This window comes from Schistocerca americana, chromosome X (genome assembly GCF_021461395.2).
Source record: "Schistocerca americana isolate TAMUIC-IGC-003095 chromosome X, iqSchAmer2.1, whole genome shotgun sequence".
NCBI lineage: Eukaryota > Metazoa > Arthropoda > Insecta > Orthoptera > Acrididae > Schistocerca > Schistocerca americana.
Window position 1 is genome coordinate 968,222,698 of NC_060130.1, and position 20,526 is coordinate 968,243,223.

Here is a 20,526-nt window from a genome sequence, read left to right on the forward strand (position 1 = left end):
GTGGGTGGATTGGGCAGGTCTTGTAACTGGATCCTCCACAGGGATATGACCCATATGGTGTGGAGCTGTGATTCGCAGTGGCATAAGGATGATGTGGAGGTTGGGTGGATGACGAAACACCACTTTAGGAGGGCTGGAAAGGATCTTGGTTAGAATGTCCCTTGTTTCAGGGCATGAGTGGCTGGTTATTGAGGGTGGTGGGAGGGTTGTGGGTGTGTGGGGATATGGCAAGGGAAATCTGTTTTGTGAACCTGTGAAGGCCTTTCTAAGACCTTCAGCATACTTGCCAAGGGACTTCTTGTCACTGCAGATACGCCATTTCTGGCTGGCCTGTCCGTATGTGAGAGGGATTTTTTGGTGTGGAAGAGATGGCAGCTGTCAAAATACAGGCCTTGTTGAGGGTTGGTGGGTTCAATGTGGACAGAGGTGAGAATGGAGCCATCGAGAGGAAGGGGTCAACATCACGGAAGGTGGCATGCTAGATTGAGGACAAACTGGTGAAGCAGATGGAAGAAAAAGTGTTGAGGGTGTGAAGGAATGAGGATAGGTGTATTGGCCCTCAGGCCAGATCATGAAGGTATCATCAATGACCCTGAACTAGACCAGGGATTTGGGGTTGTGGGAGGCTAGGAAGGTTTCCACTAGATGGCCTATAAACAGGTTGGCATAGAAGGGTACCATGCAGGTGCATTTGGCTGTGCAGCGGGTTTGTCTGTATACCTTCCCTTCAAAGGAGAAGTAGTTGTGTGTTAAGATAAATTTAGTAAGGTGTTTGAGGAATCAGGTGGTGGGTTTGGAGACTGAAGGACACTGGGAAGGGCAGTGTTCAACTGCGGCAAGAACACAGGCATGAGGTATGTTGGTGTATAGGGAAATGGCGTCAACAATAATGAACAGGGATACAGGTGGTATAGGGGTGGGCATGGTGGAGAGTCAGTGAAGGAATTGGTTGGTATCTTTCACATGGGAGGCTAGAGTTTGGGCAATTGGTTCAAGATGTTGGTCAATAAATGCCAAAATTCTTTCAGCTACAATGGGGTTGTTGGTGTTGGGGCTTTTGGGGAGCATGTAGAAGGTGGATGTGCAGGATGTCATGGGGTTGAGGAAGGAAATGGATTCAGGGGCAAGATTCTGCAAAGGGCCTAAGGCTTTAAGCAGTAATTGGAGGTTATTTTGGATTTCTGGGATGTGATCACACTGGCAGAGTTTAGAGATTGAGTCACAATTGGAAAAGGCTTTCTGTCAAGTAGTCACTGTGATCCATAGAGATAGTATTGGAACCTTTGTCTCCAGGTAGATAATTAAGTGAGGATCTGTTCTGAGGCTATGTATGACTGTCCTTTCTTCTTTTGTAAGTCTGATATTAGGAAGGAACTTGGGCAAGGGTGGAGAGGCCAAGCTGGAGGTGAGGAATTCCTGGAAGATGACTGGGGGGGGGGGGGGGGGGGATGGCGGCATGATCAACAATCCGGGTTGGATGGTGGTATGAAGTGGGACATGCAGGGTCCAGTGTTGGGATTAGGCTGGCTTTTGTTGGAGTGATTAGTGGCAAAGAAAAGTTTCCATTGCAGAGATTTGAAGAAGGATAGTAGGTCGTAGGCCAGTCCAACATGGTTAATTTTAGGTGTAGGGCTGAAACTGAGACTTTTGGATAAGATTGAAACTTCTATGGAGCTGAAGATTTTGGTGCAAAGGTTAACACCAGTGTTCTGGGATTGTTACAGCTCTGGATTTGGTGGAGTGTTGGTGGGGAGTTTTGAGGGGGTGGCCCTTATTGACCAACACATCCTAGAAATTGCTCAAAATCTAGCCTTCCACATCAAAGACACCAACAACTCCCTTCACCAACTCTCTACCATCCCCAGCCCTTTCCCTCTTGGATCCCTACTTGTCACTGTTGACGCAACCTACCTGTACACAAACATCCTTCAAGCCCATGGTCCTGTCGCTATTTAACACTCTCTCTCCAAATACCTTTAAGACTCCAAACCTATTACTTCATCTCTCATACATCTTATTAACTTTATCCTAATGCACAAGTGCTTCTGCTACGAAGGGAAGATCCAAACAAATCTGCGGCACAGCCATGTGGCACCCTCTTATGCCAACCTGTTTATAGGCCACCTAGAGGAAACCTTCCTAGCCTCCCACAAAGCCAAAACCCTGGTCTGGTTCAGGTACATTCATAATATCTTCATTATCTGGCCTCAGGGCCAACACACACTATCCTCATTCCTTCACCACCTCAACACATTCCTTCACACGCACTTCAGCTGGTCCTCCATAACACAGCGTACTACTTCCATGAACATTAACCAGCTCATCTCTCATGGCTTCATCCGCAACTCTGTTCACATTAAACCCACCAACCACCAACAGTGCCTGCAGTTTGACAGCTTCCATCCCTTCCACACCTAAAAATTGCTACCACACAGCCTGGCAACCTGAGGATGGTGTATCTGCACTGACAAGAACTCCCTTGGCCAGTATGCTGAAAGTCTCACAAAGGCCTTCATAGGTATGCACTACTCAGACCTAGTCTACAAACAGATTTCCGGTTCTGTATCCCAAACACCCCCAATCCTCCCACCATCCTTCAGAACCAGTTACAAAGGATCACCCCTTTCATCACCCACTATCACCACGTACTATAACAACTGAACCACACACCCTTTGTCAGGGCTTTGATTATCTCTCACCATGCCCTGAAATAAGGGATATCCTATCCGAGATCCTTCCCACCCCTTTTAAAGTGGTGGTCCACCTCCCAGTCCTTCCCTATGCCATCCCCAAACACAACCCCTTGCCACAGTGATCATATCCCTGCGGAAGACCCAGGTGCAAGACCTGCTCAATCCATCCAACCATCACTTACTATTCCAATCCTGTCACAGGTTTATCCTACCCCATCAGCAGCTGGGCCACCTGTGAAAGGAGCCTTGTCATATACCAACTGTGCTGCAAACACTGCACAGCTTTTTATGTAGCAACCAGGTGTCCACCAGAATGAATGGTCACTGCCAGACTGTTGCCAAGAACAAAATTGAGCACCCAGTGGCACAACATGCAGTTGAACAGAAAATGCTTGTTTTTAATGGCTGATTTACAACCCCGGCTGTCTGGATCCTCCCCTCCACCATCAACTTTTCTGAACTACGCATATGAGAGTTATCCTTACAAAACATTCTCCACTACTGAAATTATCCCAGCCAATGATAACCTACTGTCCCCACTCCTTCCACCTAACAGTTTTTGCACTCTCTGTCCTGTAACTTCCTCCTCCCAATTCACGTCCCCTCACCTTCATTTTGCTCAGTCCCTACCAATGCATCCACTAGTCTTTTTTGCTCCCTCCCCCCACCCCTCCAGCCTCCGGCCAGTCCGCTGGCAGCCTTGTCCTGCCACCTTCTAGTCCCTGTACTCCCTGACAGTGTCCTCCTCTCCCCCCACCTGTACTCTGCTTTCACTCCCCCCTCTCTGCTCCACTCCAAACTGCCTCTTTTGTTCAGTGCAATAGTAGCAATATGGCTACAGTGGCTAGAGTGGAAGGGGGAGGGGGGGAGGGGTGGAGGGGGGGAGAGTGGAAGGGGGGAGGGGGAGGGGGGAGAGTGGAAGGGGGTGGGGGAGGGGGGAGAGTGGGAGAGGAGAGGAGAGGAGGAGGGAGGGGGAGGGAGAGGGAGAGGGGAGAGGGGGGAGGGGGGAGGGAGAGAGAGAGAGAATGCGCAATTTATTTTTCCCTTTCTTTTCTGTAGAAGGCGTTGGCCTAAAGCTTAATGTCTAGTGCTCTTTTCTTTATGCCTGCCTGCAACTCAACATTTCATCTTTACAGTGAGTAGCAATCTATCCTTTTCATAATGCTAAATGAAACTCTTTTCGTTGTGAAGAGAGAAATGCATGAAGCCTACCATAGCACAATACTGTCAAATGATCTTTCAAATTCCCTGAGAAATTCCGATCCTATGTAAAGACTGTTAGTGGCACCAAAGTTAGTGACCAGTCACATGCAAATGAAACGGGAACTGAAATAGGAGGCAGCAAAGCAAAAGTTGAAATGCTTAAGTCCATTTTCAAAGGCTTCTTTACATTGTATATTAACAATCTCGTGGACAATATTAATAGTTACCTCAGAATTTTTTCATAGGTGCGGTTACCTATAATGAAGTACAGTCTGAAAGACACTGCCTAAATATTCAGTGAGATATTGATAAGAGTTCAAAGTGGTATGAAGATCGGCAACTTGCTTTAAATGTTCATAAATGTAAAATTGTGCATGCCACAAAACAAAAACAATGTAGCATCATATGGCTTTAATAACAATGAGTCACAGTTGGAATTGACCAACTCATACAAATATTTGGATTTAAAACTCTGCAGGGATATGAAGTGGAATCATCATGTGGGTTCAGTCCTGAATAAAGCAGATGGTAGACTTCATTTTATTGGTAAACACTGGGGAAATGCAATCAGGCTATGAAGGAGACTGCTTACAAAGCATTTGAGTGACCCATTCTAGAATACTGCTCCAGTGTGTGGGAACCATACCACACACAAAGCCAGCACAATTGTTCATAAGTTTTTTTGATCCACATAAGAGTTTCATAGAAATGCTGAAGAAATTAAACCAAGATAGGTGTTCACTATCCTGAGAAAGCCAATTTACAAAGTTTCAATAACCGGCTTTAAATAAAGCCTCTAGGAATATACTAAAACCCCCTACAAATCGGTCACAAAGGGACTGGGAGGACAATTAATTACAGCATACAGAGAGGCATTTAAACAATCATTCTTCCCGTGTTCCATATGTGAACTGAAAGAATTAGTACAATGGGACATACCTCCTGCCATGCGCTTCACAATGGTTGGCAGACGTAGTCGTAGGAGGTCATATTTGGATGAGCTGCAGTTGGCAGTTACTACTGTGTGTGGTTGCAGGATCAGTTATTACACATGACAAAAGGACAGATAGCAGGGGAAGTCAAGACTTACGTCAGACGTACAAAGGGACTAATAGGTGTGAAGATATTTGATGAATTGAAAGAAGGCCTACTATGAAGGTACAAGAAACAAAACAGTGCAAGGTTTTTCTACAAACATTTGGATAAGCTCTCAAAGAACCATAATGAGTCGATAGAAAATTTTTGGGGACAGAATACAAAAGTGAATGTGCTTCCATATGAATTATGGGACAGTGGTGAGGCGAACAGAGTAATACTTCATGAAGAGAAACACAGGGCACTGAGTGCATTTTAATGGGCTTGCCACCTGATATGTCACGAAATGTGGGAACCGGTACCCCGAAGGATTTATACTTTGTGGTCAGGTTAGCCATGGAGTTTGAAGAAATTTATGAAGCAACAGGAATGTGGGAAAAGAGAGGAGTATTCTTTTCCAATGCGAAAGAGTATAGCTGTGGGAGGATGGGACATATGCAGAGGCTATGTTGTCAACTGCAGTGTGGTAGATGTGGTGTGACTGTACACCACCACCATTACTGTAGGAATGGTAAGGAGAAATGGGGGATGAATAAGCTGGTGTTAAATGCAAAAGGGAGTCCCAGGCCCACTGTGTGGAGTTCCCCATAAATTTCAGTGCAACTAATATGGATGCAGAGGCAGAATGTAATATAGTGGGAATAGTGAAGGGTAGAAAGTACACGTTTTTATTGGACACAGGGATGCGTGTGTCAGTAGTAAGTATGGACTTCATAAGTCAGAGGTGATTAAACCCTCCACGCTACATTTATGATGACTTTGAGATAGTGATGTGGAGTCTTTGGTTTCATTTTAGATTTTCATGTTGGGGCAAAGAATTTTAAATAAAGATGATACCATTTTTTTTAGATAGTTGTTGGTATATTTGTGAGTATTTTAATCTCACTTGTTTTTGGTTTTGGGGCTGTTAGTTCAATGGCTTCAATGGGGGACTATATGGCTACCATCAGAAAATTTTACAATTGTATGGGTCTAATTGCCAAGTGAGTTAAGTGTCGCCAGTGTGGCGAGTAAACGAAATTAACCAGAGTTCCTGATTACTGAACCAGAGACCTGTATATGCAGAGGTGTTGTCACAATAATGTTTGGAGTTCCTTTAGGAGAGGTTTCTGGTTTGAGCAAGCTAGGCTGGCCATGCAGCATATTGTGTTGTTAACATATCATTGGTGTTATCAGTTTGCTACTTGGTTTCTGTGTGCATGAGACGGGTGCGAGAGATAGGTGTGCACTGTATTGGTATTCTTTTTGCTGCGAGGTGTGTATTGAGTTTATTAAGTATAGTGGGTCTTTGGAGAGGTGGGGGGAGGGGTGGGCAGTTGTAAAAGTTGATGAATTGCGGTTTGGGAAGGGGTATTCATCCTGTGGGAATATAGGTGTGGGGTGCTGTTGTTTCCAGGGGTGGGTGTTCTGATGTTGCTTTTATGGTGGTTAGAGGTGGGGTTTTAGTTAGGTTAATAGAAGAGTATGCTGCAGAGGGGTCAACTAGTTTCTGATTGCTTTTCTTCATATAGGGATTTGGGTAGCAGGGGGTTTTGTCATTTAATGGTAAAGGATTGTGCACAGTTTGGAGATTATTCAATACTAGCTTGCACAAATACTATATGGTGCTTTTGGGGGCTGTCATGTCTGTTATAAGGAGGGTAAGAGGTGCACCTTGAGTCTACAATCTCGAAAGATGAGTATTGTTGGAGGAAAACTGTACCAGAAAATTATTGCCTATCTGAACATTTTTTGAAGCTCGTGAGTAAAAGAGTGAAAGAAGAATGGATTGTGAATGATGTAGGTTATATGTTAATAGTCTTTTTTTATGTGCATATTTTGTTGGGGACAGGTATCAGTTGGTAGGTGGGTGGTGGTGGATTTTTTTTTTTTTTTGGGGGGGGGGGGAGGAGGGGGTTAGAGAGATATAGTCAGTCTAGACTAATTTGGCAGTTGACTGTTGTTGGTAGGTATGTTTTTGATCTTTATTGTAAGAGTATAGTGGGTAATTTTCTTCGAGATGAACGTTTTGTAATTTATCTTGGATTAGTATTATTCTGAGGTTTGGGTCAGTGGTTGAATTTGGTATATATTAGTTTTATTGGTGGGTGTCATGGAGTGGGGTCTGGTGTTATGAGTTAGTCGATTTTGGTTAAGTTATACAGACCAAGTGAAATTTGTGGTACCGGGTTTTTGAGTTGTGTTTGGGTTCCTGGTATCACTGTCTCACTATGAGCTATAGAGGGTGTTTGCTTTAACTTGAGACAAGTAAATATATAAAAAAACAACACATTATACAAAAACAATGTTCTTGGTGAAAAGTTGACATTAGTAAGGGGGACATCTATTTGTGCTACAACTGGCCACCTGCTAACCACCCCTCCTGAGTGGGTGGGGTCAACTTTGTATTTTCAAATGGGAGCACTCCGTTTTTATTGCATACTCGTATTATACATCAAAAAATATGTACCATTAACTCAAACCATTGCTCCCCATTCGTGGTAGATGGCACTGTAATCAAAAAGGATCATGTGTGCCTCTTTTGCAATTAAGAACCAATACTTTTGATTCTAAATTTCATTTATGATGTAAATGTAAACCTTTGTTTTCTAACAGATGACACTGATGTTCAAACATTGTGTGTTGCAAATGTGATTGTAAAGTACAAATAATATGGCTAGACACTAAAATTTCTGGCAAATTAGATACTTGTATGATAACAGGGTTTTCTTTTCCTATGGGATTGATTGTGGTGAGCCCCCAAACCATCAAAATGCTCAAACTAAGTGGCTGCCCTCAAACTCCACCATCAGGGTGACTGATTTTGGTGCGCATTTCCATCCAACTGCTGTAACTCTTGTGCTGGCCACTATGCAGCTGAATACAAACCACAACCACTGTAATAAGACAAAACGTCCATGAAATTATGGTGACAGGTGCACCTAACATGGATGATCTCCAAAATCTACCACCCCAATGGTGTGAGGCAAGGGAACTCTGCAAAATCTCACACCCAAATGGTGACAGGCAAGGGGACTCACCGAAATCAAGAATCCCGATGGGAACAGAATACTATTACATCCATATTGTCATTTCTGGATCAACGCTAAACATAGTTTCTAACCAGACATTGAAACGGCTAAGTGTATTGTAATGTGCAATCAAATTTGCAACACTAAAGTAAATTTTGAACACAAATATCAACTGTCAGAACACCAAGGTTTACATTTAGTATAAATGTGTCAGTTCTTAAGTGCAGAAGGAGGCACACTTGATAACTGTCAATTACAGTGCCATATATCACATATGAAAAACAATGGTTTGAATAATCTGTATGTATTTTTTGGTATAGAATCTGAATATGGAATAAAAAATGGGGCTTCCCAGGTCAAAATTCAGAGTTGACCCTGGCCAAACAGAGTGATAGGTGGTGGCCAGTAGTAGCATAGACAGATGTCCTCTTCACTAGTATTAACTTTTCACCTAGAACATTTTTTTCATATTCTGAGCCATCTTTGAGATATTTATTTTTCCCAAGTGAAAATAACCCCTCCCCCATATAGGTCAAGGCAAATTTAAGGAACCAGGTTTTGGAATTTGTGAGTTCCTGGTAGCTCTGTCTTCGATTGAGCTATATAGGTCAAGTCAAGTTTCTGGTACCAATAGTGGTGGTGTTCCCCCCATCACGAAATGGCAGATAGTTAAGAGTTGGGCGCAATGTGCACAAAGTGGTGGGGGAGAACCACTTAACAAATGGAGATGGCTAAAACGGCAGTGCCCAATATGCGACCTACTTTAAATCACATTCTCACGGCCAGAGAGCCGATAGGAGGTCGTCCAAGCCACTGGGAGAGGCTTAATAACCTGTAGCTTATCCCATGAAGGGAGGACCAGTGGTGATGCCAAAGTGACATGATCTCCTGAAAGACGGCAACACATAGATCATCAGAGGGAACATAAGAACTAGTGGGCTGAGGTACGAGGACTGCAGCCTTGGCAGCAGCACCAGCAGCCTCGTTTTCTGTCACACCAACATGACCAGGAACTCACATAAACATCATGTTGGCCCCATCAAGAGTGAGCAAGTGACAGTTTTCTTGGACCTGTTGCACTATGGGACAGACAGTGGACGGTGTACAGCGCACAGATGCTTTGAAGGACGCTGAGAGAATGCGAGCAGATGACACAATTGAAAAGCCTGTGTCGCCAGATGTACTCTGTGGCCTGATACAGGGCGAAGACCTCTGCCGTAAATACTGAGCTGTGCGCCGAAAGCTGATAGTAAAAAACGTTGGCGCCAATGATGAAGGCACACGCAACACCATGGTCAGTCCAAGAGCCATTAGTGTACACAAACGTACTATCACGAAGTTCCGTGCGAAGATCGTGAAACCGAAGGTTACAAAGCGAGGCTGGAATAGTGTCGTTAGCAAGCAAATGAAGGCCAAGGTGAACAAGGACCGCTGCACAATTCCTAGGTGGTGAAGGGTTCACACCCACTGGGACAGTTGTAGGGAGTGTGCAGTTAATCTGCCGAAGCAAGAGCTGAAAGTGAACTCCACGAGGTAACAGAGAAGAGGGACACGCCCATACTGGCGATCAAAGGAGTCATTGAAGGAGGTGGCATAGGATGGGTGGCCACGCATAGCAGACAAACGGCACGCATATCTGCTAAGGAGAAATTCACAGTGCTAGTTTGGCAGCTTCTGCATGCAGACTCTCAACTGAGCTAGTGTAAAAGGCGGCAGTGGCTAAACTGATGCCACGATGGTGGATAGTATTGAGACAGCATAAGAGGGACGGACGTGCAGATGCATAAACAAAGCACCCACAGTCTAGTTGGGAACGGACAAGGGACCAATACAAACAGAGGAGGGTGGTTCGATCTGCACCCCAGGAAGTACCATTGAAGACACACAGGACACTGTGGGACTGCATACAGCAGGCTGCCAGGTAAGACACATGGGAGGACCAAGAGAGTTTCCTATCGAGCAGGAGCCCCAGGAATTTTGTAGTTTCAAGATAGGAGCCCCAGGAATTTTGTAGTTTCAAGATGTAAAGATGGTGGGAGAAACCAATTCTGCCACCAGAAATTCACACAAACGGTTTCGTCTGTGGAAAAAATGTAGGCCATTGTTGATGTTCCATGGGTAAAGACAATCGAGACATCACTGAAGATGCCACTCAATGAGACAGTTCCATGGAGAACTGCAATAGATGGCAAAATTGTCAGCAAAAAGGGAGCCGGAGAAGCTCAGCAGGAGACAGGCAATTGTAGGGTTAATGGCGATAGCAAAGAGGACAACCCATAGGACAGAACCCTGAGACACACCATTTTGCTGTATAAAGGTGTCCGACAGGGCAGAACCCACATATATCTTGAAAACTCAGTCTTTAAAAATTCCTCAATGAAATGGGCAGGCAGACACGGAAGTCACACGTGTAGAGTGTACGGAGGATACCAGTCCTACAGCTGGTGTTGTGGGCTTTCTGAAAATTGAAAAACACCCCCCATTCTGGGATTTCCACAGAAAACCATTCACGACAGGAGAGGGCAAAGTTACAAGATGGTCAACTGCAGAACAGCATGCTCAAAATCCACACTGTGCAGTTGTTAGTGCTCCACCCCAGCGTCTGGAAAATGTGCCCTCTGCCCAGATGAAGTTGTATGTATTAAGCAGAAAGTGCTTGATTGAAAGAGAAAGGTGCTGCAACACCTGAATTTTAAAAATGTCTGGCCCTGGTGTGGACGATCTGGATGAAGTGAGAGCATGATCTAGCTCCCTCATAGTAAAGGCGGCATTGTAACACTCACAATTTTGAGAAGAGAAGGGTATTACCCGAGCCGCCGCCTCTTGTTTCCGATGGAGGAGCTCGAAATTTCCATAAAATGGCAGCCCAAGTTGTTGGAGATAGCAATAGTGTCCACAATGACATTGTCTGTTACTGTCAGGCCAGAAATTGGGGAATGGATCTTGGTCCCAGAGAGCGGTCGGAGGTTGGTCCACACAACAGAAGATGGAGTGGAACTGTTAAAAGAAATAGTGAATGGAATTCAGCTAGCTTTTTTGCTGTCCCGAAAAACGTGATGACCCTTTGCATGCATCTGTTTACAATAAATGCAATTTGCCATCGTAGGATGAAGGTTAAAAACTCGGAGAGCACGTTTCTGTGTGTGCATTGTGTCATGGCATGCCTCAGTCCATAAAGGGACCGGGACACAATATGGTAAAGAAGAAGTGCAAGGAATAGAATGTTCTGCAGCAGTAAGGATAATGTTTGTAAGTTATTCCACCTGGTCATCACAACTGGGGAAATCTTGTTTGTCAAAGGTTGCCAGGGAGGAGTGAGGCTTCCAGTCAGCCTTAGTATGCTGCTATCTGGGTGTGCACGCAGGTAGGGTAGGAGTCAGCAAACGGATAGCACACAGGAAATGTTCACTTGAGTAGGTGTCAGAACGGACCACTCAAGACGATGGGCAAGCTAGGCAGTGCAGAAGGATAGGTCCAAATGGGAATATATGTGCTACGAGTCTGAAAGGAAAGTGAGTGCCCTGTGTTAAAGCAGAAGAGGTTAAGTTGATTAAGGTTAGCCAAGAGGGTACCTCTCGGATAGGTTCTGGGAGAACTCCAAAGTGGATGGTGTGCATTCAAGTCACCGAGCAGCAGAAATGGGTGAGGTAGCTGCCCCATAACCTGAAGGAAGTCTGCCTGATGACATCGAATGATGGAGGGATGTAAATGGTACTAAGGGAAAAGGTCAAGTGGGGAAAAGGCAAATGACCATCATACGTCATCCCATATGAGCAGCACGCCCCCCCCATGACCATGAGATGGAATGCCGACTTCTGGGTTGGTGTAGGAGTGGGAGGGGGGGGGGGGGTCAAAAAGGAAGAGGAGAAATGTGAAAGCTCAAAGTGGTCATGAGAATGCAATTCTGTGTCCTGAAGGCAGCGTAAAAGTGGACACTGCAATTCTAAAGGCAGTCAAAAATCCTCTTGGTTGGATAGAAGGCTGCGAACGTTCCATTGGAGGAGAATCATGATGAGGAAAAAATGAAGGGGTGTCACCTTCATGGCTGCTGAGTGCCATCCTGCGAAGATATGATGCTACAGGGCACAGAAAAAGGAGGATCCTGCTCCGTGAGGTCCACAGAAGTGTAGGCTTTCTTCTGCTGTCAGCCTGCAGAGTCCAACGCATAAAAATGGCTGGTGGTGCGCACCGGCGACAGAGAGGCCGGCCGGGCAAGGGTATCATGATGCGACTGTCGAAGAGGATTTTCGAGTCGGCAAAGGAGAAGACCATTTGCCTTTGTTAGACTTCTTCTGCCTTTCTGGTTAGCAGAAGACGACTCAGGTGTTGGTTGACTGGAGGGACTTACGAAGTCTTCTCAGGGGTAGTCCTTCTGTCCCTTCCACCCTGCTGGTTGTGTAGCTGGTGACATCGCCCCATGAGGCAAGAATCTGATTGCATGTCTGCATCGCCATGTCCTTCATGGAGCGAGATGTACCAAGAACAGTACTGTAAGTGCCAGACGGTAGAACACAGGGTTTGCGACTAGCCGATAACTTGCGAGCGACCAGGTAAGGTACTTTTTCCTTTATCCGGATCTCCTGGACAGCCTGCTGAGATACATCGGTCAATCTTGAGAGGAGGCAGTATGGTCGCAATTGCAGTTGATACAGCGGGGAGGAGGAGGTGGACAATCGTCCTCGTGCACATCCCTACCACAAGTTACACATCTGGCCATGTGTCAACAAGACATTTGAGTGTGGTTGAAACGACGACACTGGTAGCAACGCATCGGGTTGGGAATGTATGGTTGGACTACGATAACTTCATAGCCTGCTTTCATCTTGGATGGAAGCACCAATCTATCAAAGGTGAGAAAAAGAGTGCATGTGGGCGCTAAGGAGGCCTCTACCTTCTTCGACACCTGATGGACTGCAATGACAGCCTGATTAGAGAGATATGTTAGGATTTTGGCCTCTGTCAGAGCGTCGAGCATCCTAGTGTAAATAACACCACAGGAACAATTCAGAGTTCTATGGACCTCGACACAAACAGGATAGCCATGGTGGAGCATAGCAGCAAGTAGGTGTTGTGCCTGAGAACTAGTAGTGGTCTCCAAAAGCAAAGTGCCATTCCATAAACGACAGCAGGATTTCACAGTGCTGGCAACTGCATCAACACCTTTCTGCATAATTAACAGATTTACTGTTGCGAAGGACTGACTGTCTTCAGTATGTAAAACCATGAGGAACTAAGGTGCAGCTGGGAGGGTCTTTGAATTGGGAGCTTCATTGCATTTACATTTGGTAGACGTGGACTGCAAAAATAATGACTGGCTCATTGCGAGGAAATCCCCCATGATTGCCAGCATCTCTTGAGAGCATGCTCCTTCCAACTGGGGGCCCCTTCACAAGGGGATGCACCTGCCTTAGGTGATTGTTCACACCTCAGGTCACACCTTCCGAACACCTGACAAAGAGGGACCAATCGGCAGTTTGTGAAGGTAGCAGCTCGGGCAATCACCCCTCCCTGCGGCTTGCCTGTACCAGGGGTACATTCGAACCCTACCTGTCGGTCCAGGGTTGGGAATTACATGTTACTCAGTCACCTGTTATGCAACAGATGTGGGAGGAGGGGGTGGGGGGCTTCAGGAGTGCAAACAGAGGAAGAAGAAAAAAGAGGAGCTTTAAGAACCAAAGCAGAGGAAGAATAGGAGAAGGTGAATGAAGATGGGAAAAAGGAACAAAAAACAGGGGTGGGACTGTTTGTATGTCAGCTACAGACATTGCGGAACATTCCCAAAAGCATCCCTGACATGTTCCCCAAGGGCAGACATGCAGTATGGAAGTGAAAAGATGCTGCAAAGGATGAGGACCCGTGGTAGCCAAGCACAAACCCGCCAAAGAGCGGTGAGCCCCTGGGGGGGTAGGGGGGGGGGGGGGGGGGGCTTACACAAATTCTCCTCCACGTACACCACGACAGCTGATATTTCTGCCTTGAACAGTGTAGCCTGCTTCCATAGCCAGATTGTGCTCTCTAACCTATGGTGCAACCCTTGTACCCCCTCATCTGCTTTCAACCCCAGATTGCGCTCTCTAACCTAGATTGTACTCTATGTATCCCAGCACCACCGTCTGTTTTCAGCCCATCAGTAAAGCAGACTATGTCTCCTCACAGTGTCATGATTCATTCATGCACTGCTCCCTACTTTCAATTGTTACACTGGAAGGTTTATTAAAGCAGCTGGAAGTTATTTTATAGTCAGCTGACATTTCCATGACCATTCCTACAGTTACCACATTACCTATTTTGGTGTGGGATAGTGGATATCCTAATGGTACTCAATTATTTTTAGTTTTTAGCCTATATGCTCCTGCTACTGCCTCCATTTTAACCCACAGGTGTAATGAAGGCATGACCAGATGGTCTCTATCCCAGCAATGGCAGTACTGCCAATTCTACCTGTTACAGCTAAGCAGGCTAGTCTCTGCACCTTGCCAAGCTCTTGGCAACCACCTTCTATTCTACTTTGTTCCACCATACTGTACCCCTACAAATTATCATAGGTCTTGTTACAGTGGTGTGCATACAGTACATACTCCTAAGGTTTAGGCCCCAGGTTTTTCCCCACAGGATCTTCTAGTGCTCTTAAGGACACCTTTCACCTTGGAAAATATATTCCTTATGTGAGGGGTCTATGTTTGTTTCACATCCAGGGTTACCCCTAGAAACTCACTACAATCTCTATTTCATCAAGAAGTTTATGAATCCAGAATGTGGTGGATATGCTTCCCTTTAAATGATACTACAACCATTTTCTTAGTATTGAGCCTTAGATCCTGTTTCCTGCACCAGTTTTGCACAATGTTCAATGTACATTGTGCCACAGTTCTCACAGTATTAGCAAATTTGCCAACATTTACTATGACAAGCTGTCTTTGTATCCTTGGCAAAAGCAGCCTCTAGTATTTAGCTACTCATTGAGTTCATTCACCACTAGGTTCCAAAGTAGTGAGAGAAAACCCCTCCTTGTGGACAGCCTTCTGTGGTGCTGATCACCATTTCTTCATTTATAATGGTGGCTTCTACCTTTAGTCTATTCATCATGAAATAGATCCACCTGTATACAGTTGTCCAATTGCCATGCTCTAACCATGAATTCAAAGGGTGTACTGCTACAAGCTCCCTGGTATCCAGAAAGATATAAAGAGCAATTTCCTGAAACCATGGTGCTTTTCCACTTCCCCAACTGGTGAAGTGCTGTTTCACATGTTTTGCCTGTTTGATACCCTTGTTGGTTTACATGTAGAGGAACCTTAGTTAGTTTCCTTTCCCTAACATGCTCATTAACCAGATTTTCTAGTGTCCTTAAAAAAAAGGAGGAAAGACTGTTCTGTCCCATATCCTTGGCCTTAGTATGATCAGTTCTCCATGGCTTCAGAATGAAAACATCCCTCACTGTCCTCCAAGCTTTAGGAATGATTCCTTCTGTTAGGCTAATTCTAAACAGCCTACTTATGAGTTTAATTAAGCTCTCTCCTGATTGCTGCAGTAGAGCTGGAAAGATTCAATCTGGGCCTGGTGACTAGTACAGATGAAACATTCCCACTGCCCACTAGATCTTTTTTACCAATACATTCTTAGTAGATTCCCAGTCCTCCATTTGGTTACCTGTAAATTCAGGGTCTGAATCTTGATGCATGTTGTCTAACAGAGTGCACAGAGGAGAGTTAGTCTTGAGAAGCACATCCAGCACTTCATTTGCTGTACTTGTGAGATCACCATCTCCCTTCCTCTTATTTTTGTGAAGTCTGGGGCAAGTAGCTGTTATGTTCCACTTCCTCAAAAAATACCTTCCAGGATGATGGTTTCACTTGCTTCCCTTTGGCAAAGGGCTTCTCGATTCTTCTTGCAATACTGAATAGTCTTCTTACCTGCCTCCTTTGCAATTCCAGGTTGCTGTTGCACCAAGCTACATTCCTGTTTGTGAACTTCTTGATGATTTTGCAGTTTTCTAAATGTGAAGTCACTATGGTAGGTGTCACTGTGTGTGACATTTCATTGAAATCTACTGGATCTCTTATTGAAGTTCTGACTTGAGATAAGCTAAGATGACTTTTTAACATTTGTTTTGGAACGGTGTTGTGTCGTCGTAGTCTCATTACGTTATTGCTGGAGTTATGTATTTTGTGTGTCATTGTTGGTTCATGGGTGTAATGAGAAACACCATGGTCGCCATATTGTATATGCCTGAAACAGAGGCATACCCCATCTTGGTGACACCAAGGGTCAAAGCAGATGAGGTGAATCACAAATTTTGCAATCCCATTTTGGCCCTATAGTATGCCATGTTCTTAGTACTTTTCCAAAATTTTTGAGAAGGTAATGCAATCCAGGGTGGTTTCTCACAAATGTAGTAATGAGATACTTAGCCAATTACAGTTTGATTTCAAAATGAATACACTACTCAGACAGCTATTTATAAATTTACTGAGCAATTAATAAAGTCTTTAAATAATAAAATATCACCAGCTGTGATCTTCTGCTACTTTTCAAAGGCATCTGACTGTGTGGATTGCAAGATCCTATTAAGAAAGTTAATTTTTTATAGACTAGGCCTATGTGATTCACCACATGCCTGGTTTAGTTCTTATTTAGAAACAGAATGCTGGAAGTTACCTCAGTTTGTTTCAGTAGTACAAAGAGGGATGCCTGATCATCTGCTTTGGGAGAAATTAAGAAGTAATGGGAGTGTTCAACAATTCACCTCTCTGTCACCTTTCAACCTAAGCTGTACCTTGGGCTATGCTACAACTCAGTATGTGAGCATGCATAAAATTTTGTATTCACATTCGTTGGTCATGCCAACTCTCAACCAAACTGTTGACTTCAAATGTAACCTAGACTTAGGGCTATGCACAAAGTAATGTGTCACACGCTGCACCATCATTAAATTAGAGATCAATGCCTACATCTGGTATTGGTAAGTTCATCCCCCCCCCCCCCGTAATTATGATGGGAGTCACACAGGGTTCAATCATTCACCAACTCCTTTCTTGCTTGATGTTAATGCTCTAGTATTTTATCTGAATCATGAGGCAGAATTAGAATGATTTGCAGATGATGCAAGCATTATTTTTAAGCTGATTACAAAAGATAGTACATGATGTTTTTGTGAATGTTACTGACTGCTATTGCACAAATAGGATAGCTATAAACTTTGAGAAAACGTAGCTCACCCAGACCGAGACTCGAACTCGGGACCTTTTCCTTTCGCAGGCAAGTGCTCTACCAACTGAGCTACCCCAGCACAACTCACGCCCCGTCCTCACAGCTTCAGTTCCGCCAGTACCTCATCTCCTTCCATCCAAATTTCGTAGGAGAGCTTTTGTGAAGTTTGGAAGGTAAGAGATGAGGTACTGGCGGAATTGAAGCTGTGAGGACGGGGCGTGAGTCGTGCTTGGGTATCTCAGTTGGTAGAGCATTTGCCCATGAAAGGCAAAGGTTCCAAGTTCGAGTCTCGGTCCGGCACACAGTTTTAATCTGCCAGGAAGTTTCATATCAGCGCACACTCCAATGTAGAGTGAAAATTTCATTCTAGTAGCTCACCCAGTTTTCTATTATCACAAACATCCCACCTCCTGTTAACATAGGATAACAATATCAAATAATGAGCAGGATAAGAAATTCAGTATTCTTCGATGTGCATATTGATGGAAACTTAAAAAAAAAAAAAAAAAAAAAAAAAACTACAGTAGACTTGCTAAATCATACAGGTTTGGCTGTTTCTGTCATAGGAATAATTATTGACTATGGGGATACAGAAGTCAGCAATTCAACAAGTTTTGCGTATTTTCGTTCACTGAAATCTTGTGCAATAATATTCAAGGATAACTCCTCACTTTGGTAAAAAGCATTCACTGAACAAAATAAAGTACTTAGCATTATTTGACACAATAAGAGGTAAAATGTACAAAGACTCTTAAAAACTACCCATGGAAATAAAATACTCGATTGACAGCGGAAGTCTTTTTAAATGTCAATTAAAGATGTTTCTCCTTAACAACTCTTTATTTACCACAGAAGAGTGCTTGATTATAAATAATTGTCATTTCTGCAGAAAAAAGCCTGTAAATGGCCAGCATGTGGCGATATAAACATTTTTATAGGTGTGTTCTATGTTGGTTCTGTCAAAATGCTGCACGTCATAACGCTTATCAAAAATGAGATTTGTAGGACTTTTAACTAACTACGTGAAAACACATGAAGTCTTATTCAATTCTGGTCAGTAGTGGAAACTCTCGATGAAAGTTCACCTCCCTCTCTTACATTTCTCGATAAACTCACACAATCACACCACAGAAGTCATCTGAGAAATGTCTATTATGTAATACAGGTCCTCTTAATTTACCTTCCAGTTGTATTTTTTTATAACAAAACATGTTATATATGGTGTGGAACTAGACATTAGGCTATGTTCCAGTACATAACAACATCCTATATGTCTCATTCACATTCATTGACCTCTCCAACTCAACCAAATTGTCTCCTTCCCAACTAATGTAGACCTCAGGCTAGATTAGAGAGTAAGGGAAGATGGCAATCACAGCCTCATCAACTTCTCTGTGAAATAATCCTTGTATCTATTTTTAGTATTTTTGGAATATACACAGCCTTCACTTTCAGTTTCAGCTGGGAGGATGAAAGGTGTTAGTACATAGCTGCATAAATAGCAAGATTCTGTCAGGATGTTTTGAGTGTTGTGGTGAATGTGACATGGAAATTTCTGCAATTTAAACTAACTGATTAATAGATGTTGCAAGAAGGTGAGGCAGAATTACTGATGCTGATTCCATTCACCAAATTCACTAAATATTATCAGAAAATACTTAAAAATGTCTAACAATCAAGTAATGGCAGTAGTGTCTATTACGCCATGTGTTTATTTGATCATATTTCACTGCATGGTGGGCTCCAACAGTTTTTTTCCACCAGATACTGTGTTTGTACAATTGTTGTTTACTGTGTTGCTTGGCATCACAACTGTAATAAATTGTTTAAACATTGGATAATTTGCACAAAATATTGCAGCTGAACTAATTCTGCATTTATTTCAGTACAATATTGGCAGCAAATATCTACTCGGGAAAAACACACTCATACACAGCAATGGGTTAGAGATGCTGTTGTTACTATCAATGAGTTTTCACATATTACACACGTTTGATATTCCATTGTAGAGACCTACATTCAAGCATTAGTGCGGTCCTGGTTTGGAATAATATTACCTATTTTAATTAACAGAGATACTGATTATGACAATAATAATAATCCATTCGCATATTTATACGGTATCTGGTGAACCAAACTGTGTTCATTCAGGTATACACGGGTGTCCACGTAATTTTGAATATCTCATGGAGCTTGTAAAACCTCTACACACTAACAGCAATTATGGGAAATTTCTCATCAACCACTTGTTATGATATGGGGCGATGTTCATCTTAAAGGAATCGATAGATCCGTTCTCACACAGAACACAGGGACATGATCTACAAGGCTTGCGTATATTTATATATGGCGTATAAGATGCGTCAAGAGTAACATTTCACGTGCCTTTGTTTCCTATTATCTACAAAAATTCCACGAAAAATACGAGACTCTAAAATGGGGATGGTGTTTAAAAGTTCGCGAAGAACTTTAAACAATTTAAGACAAGGATTCCAGGCGTTTCGTGTTTTACATGTCAACTGTGAACTTGGCTTGGTAACGCCCTTTATTGGGAAACGAGATCCAGAACTTATGAATTAATGAATGAGCTTCCCTCATGTCTAAATATGGGTTGAAACACAGTACTTTATGACGTAAAGTCACGTGACCTCCATCGTTTACTAAACGACACGCCCATTTGTCAACACTAAGCAAAGGGTCTGTTATAAAGGACATGTTATTTGACAGTTCAAAATTTGATACATTACGTACAAGCAATTTTAAACTTCGACCAAAAAACGTATTGAAAATGACTGAGTAATGATTAAGATGAGGAATACATTACCTGCTGAGCAACAGGTTCCAAAATGCTCTCTATCGTTTTCGTATGAAACACAGGCATCTTGGCAACACTTTTTTGACTTCAAACAATAAACAATTTACCGATGTAATAACAAAAACACAGAAATTTACACAACAAACACTCTTCCCAACCTCCGCAACTTCCACCACTTCTATTCGATCAAAGTCGTTTGTCAAAACTAAGCATTCCACGAATCTCTGCAAAGATATAGAAAATCTAACATCTTTGGCGAAATTGATTAATCGTACACTCTGGCAATGTGTGAATTAAGGCTCTTACAATACAGTTACAAAATTACGAGATCACCGTAAGATAGTAAGCCAGTTATGTTCGTAAATCATGAGAAGTCTCTAAGAAACTGTTGCTCAAAACGACCACAAACATCACCAACTTGCTGACAATTCTGATCGTTTGGGGAAGCGTCTAAACGGAGATATACGAATGCTGTATGGCCAACAAACACTCCTGGTCA

The 20,526-nt window shown here is 43.4% G+C and overlaps 1 protein-coding gene across 2 annotated transcripts in view; it reads right to left on the minus strand.

Annotated features, from left to right (window-relative positions):
- The window catches only part of LOC124555714 (vinculin), a 298,529-nt gene extending 278,316 nt beyond the window's left edge, over window positions 1–20,213 (minus strand). For both annotated transcript variants that reach the window (XM_047129722.1, XM_047129721.1), the window contains exon 1: window positions 20,037–20,213. In XM_047129722.1, coding sequence (XP_046985678.1) covers window positions 20,037–20,093 — 57 coding nt within the window. In that variant the 5' untranslated portion in view covers window positions 20,094–20,213. The remainder of the gene's footprint in view (window positions 1–20,036) is intronic.
- Between the last annotated feature and the right edge of the window lie 313 nt (window positions 20,214–20,526).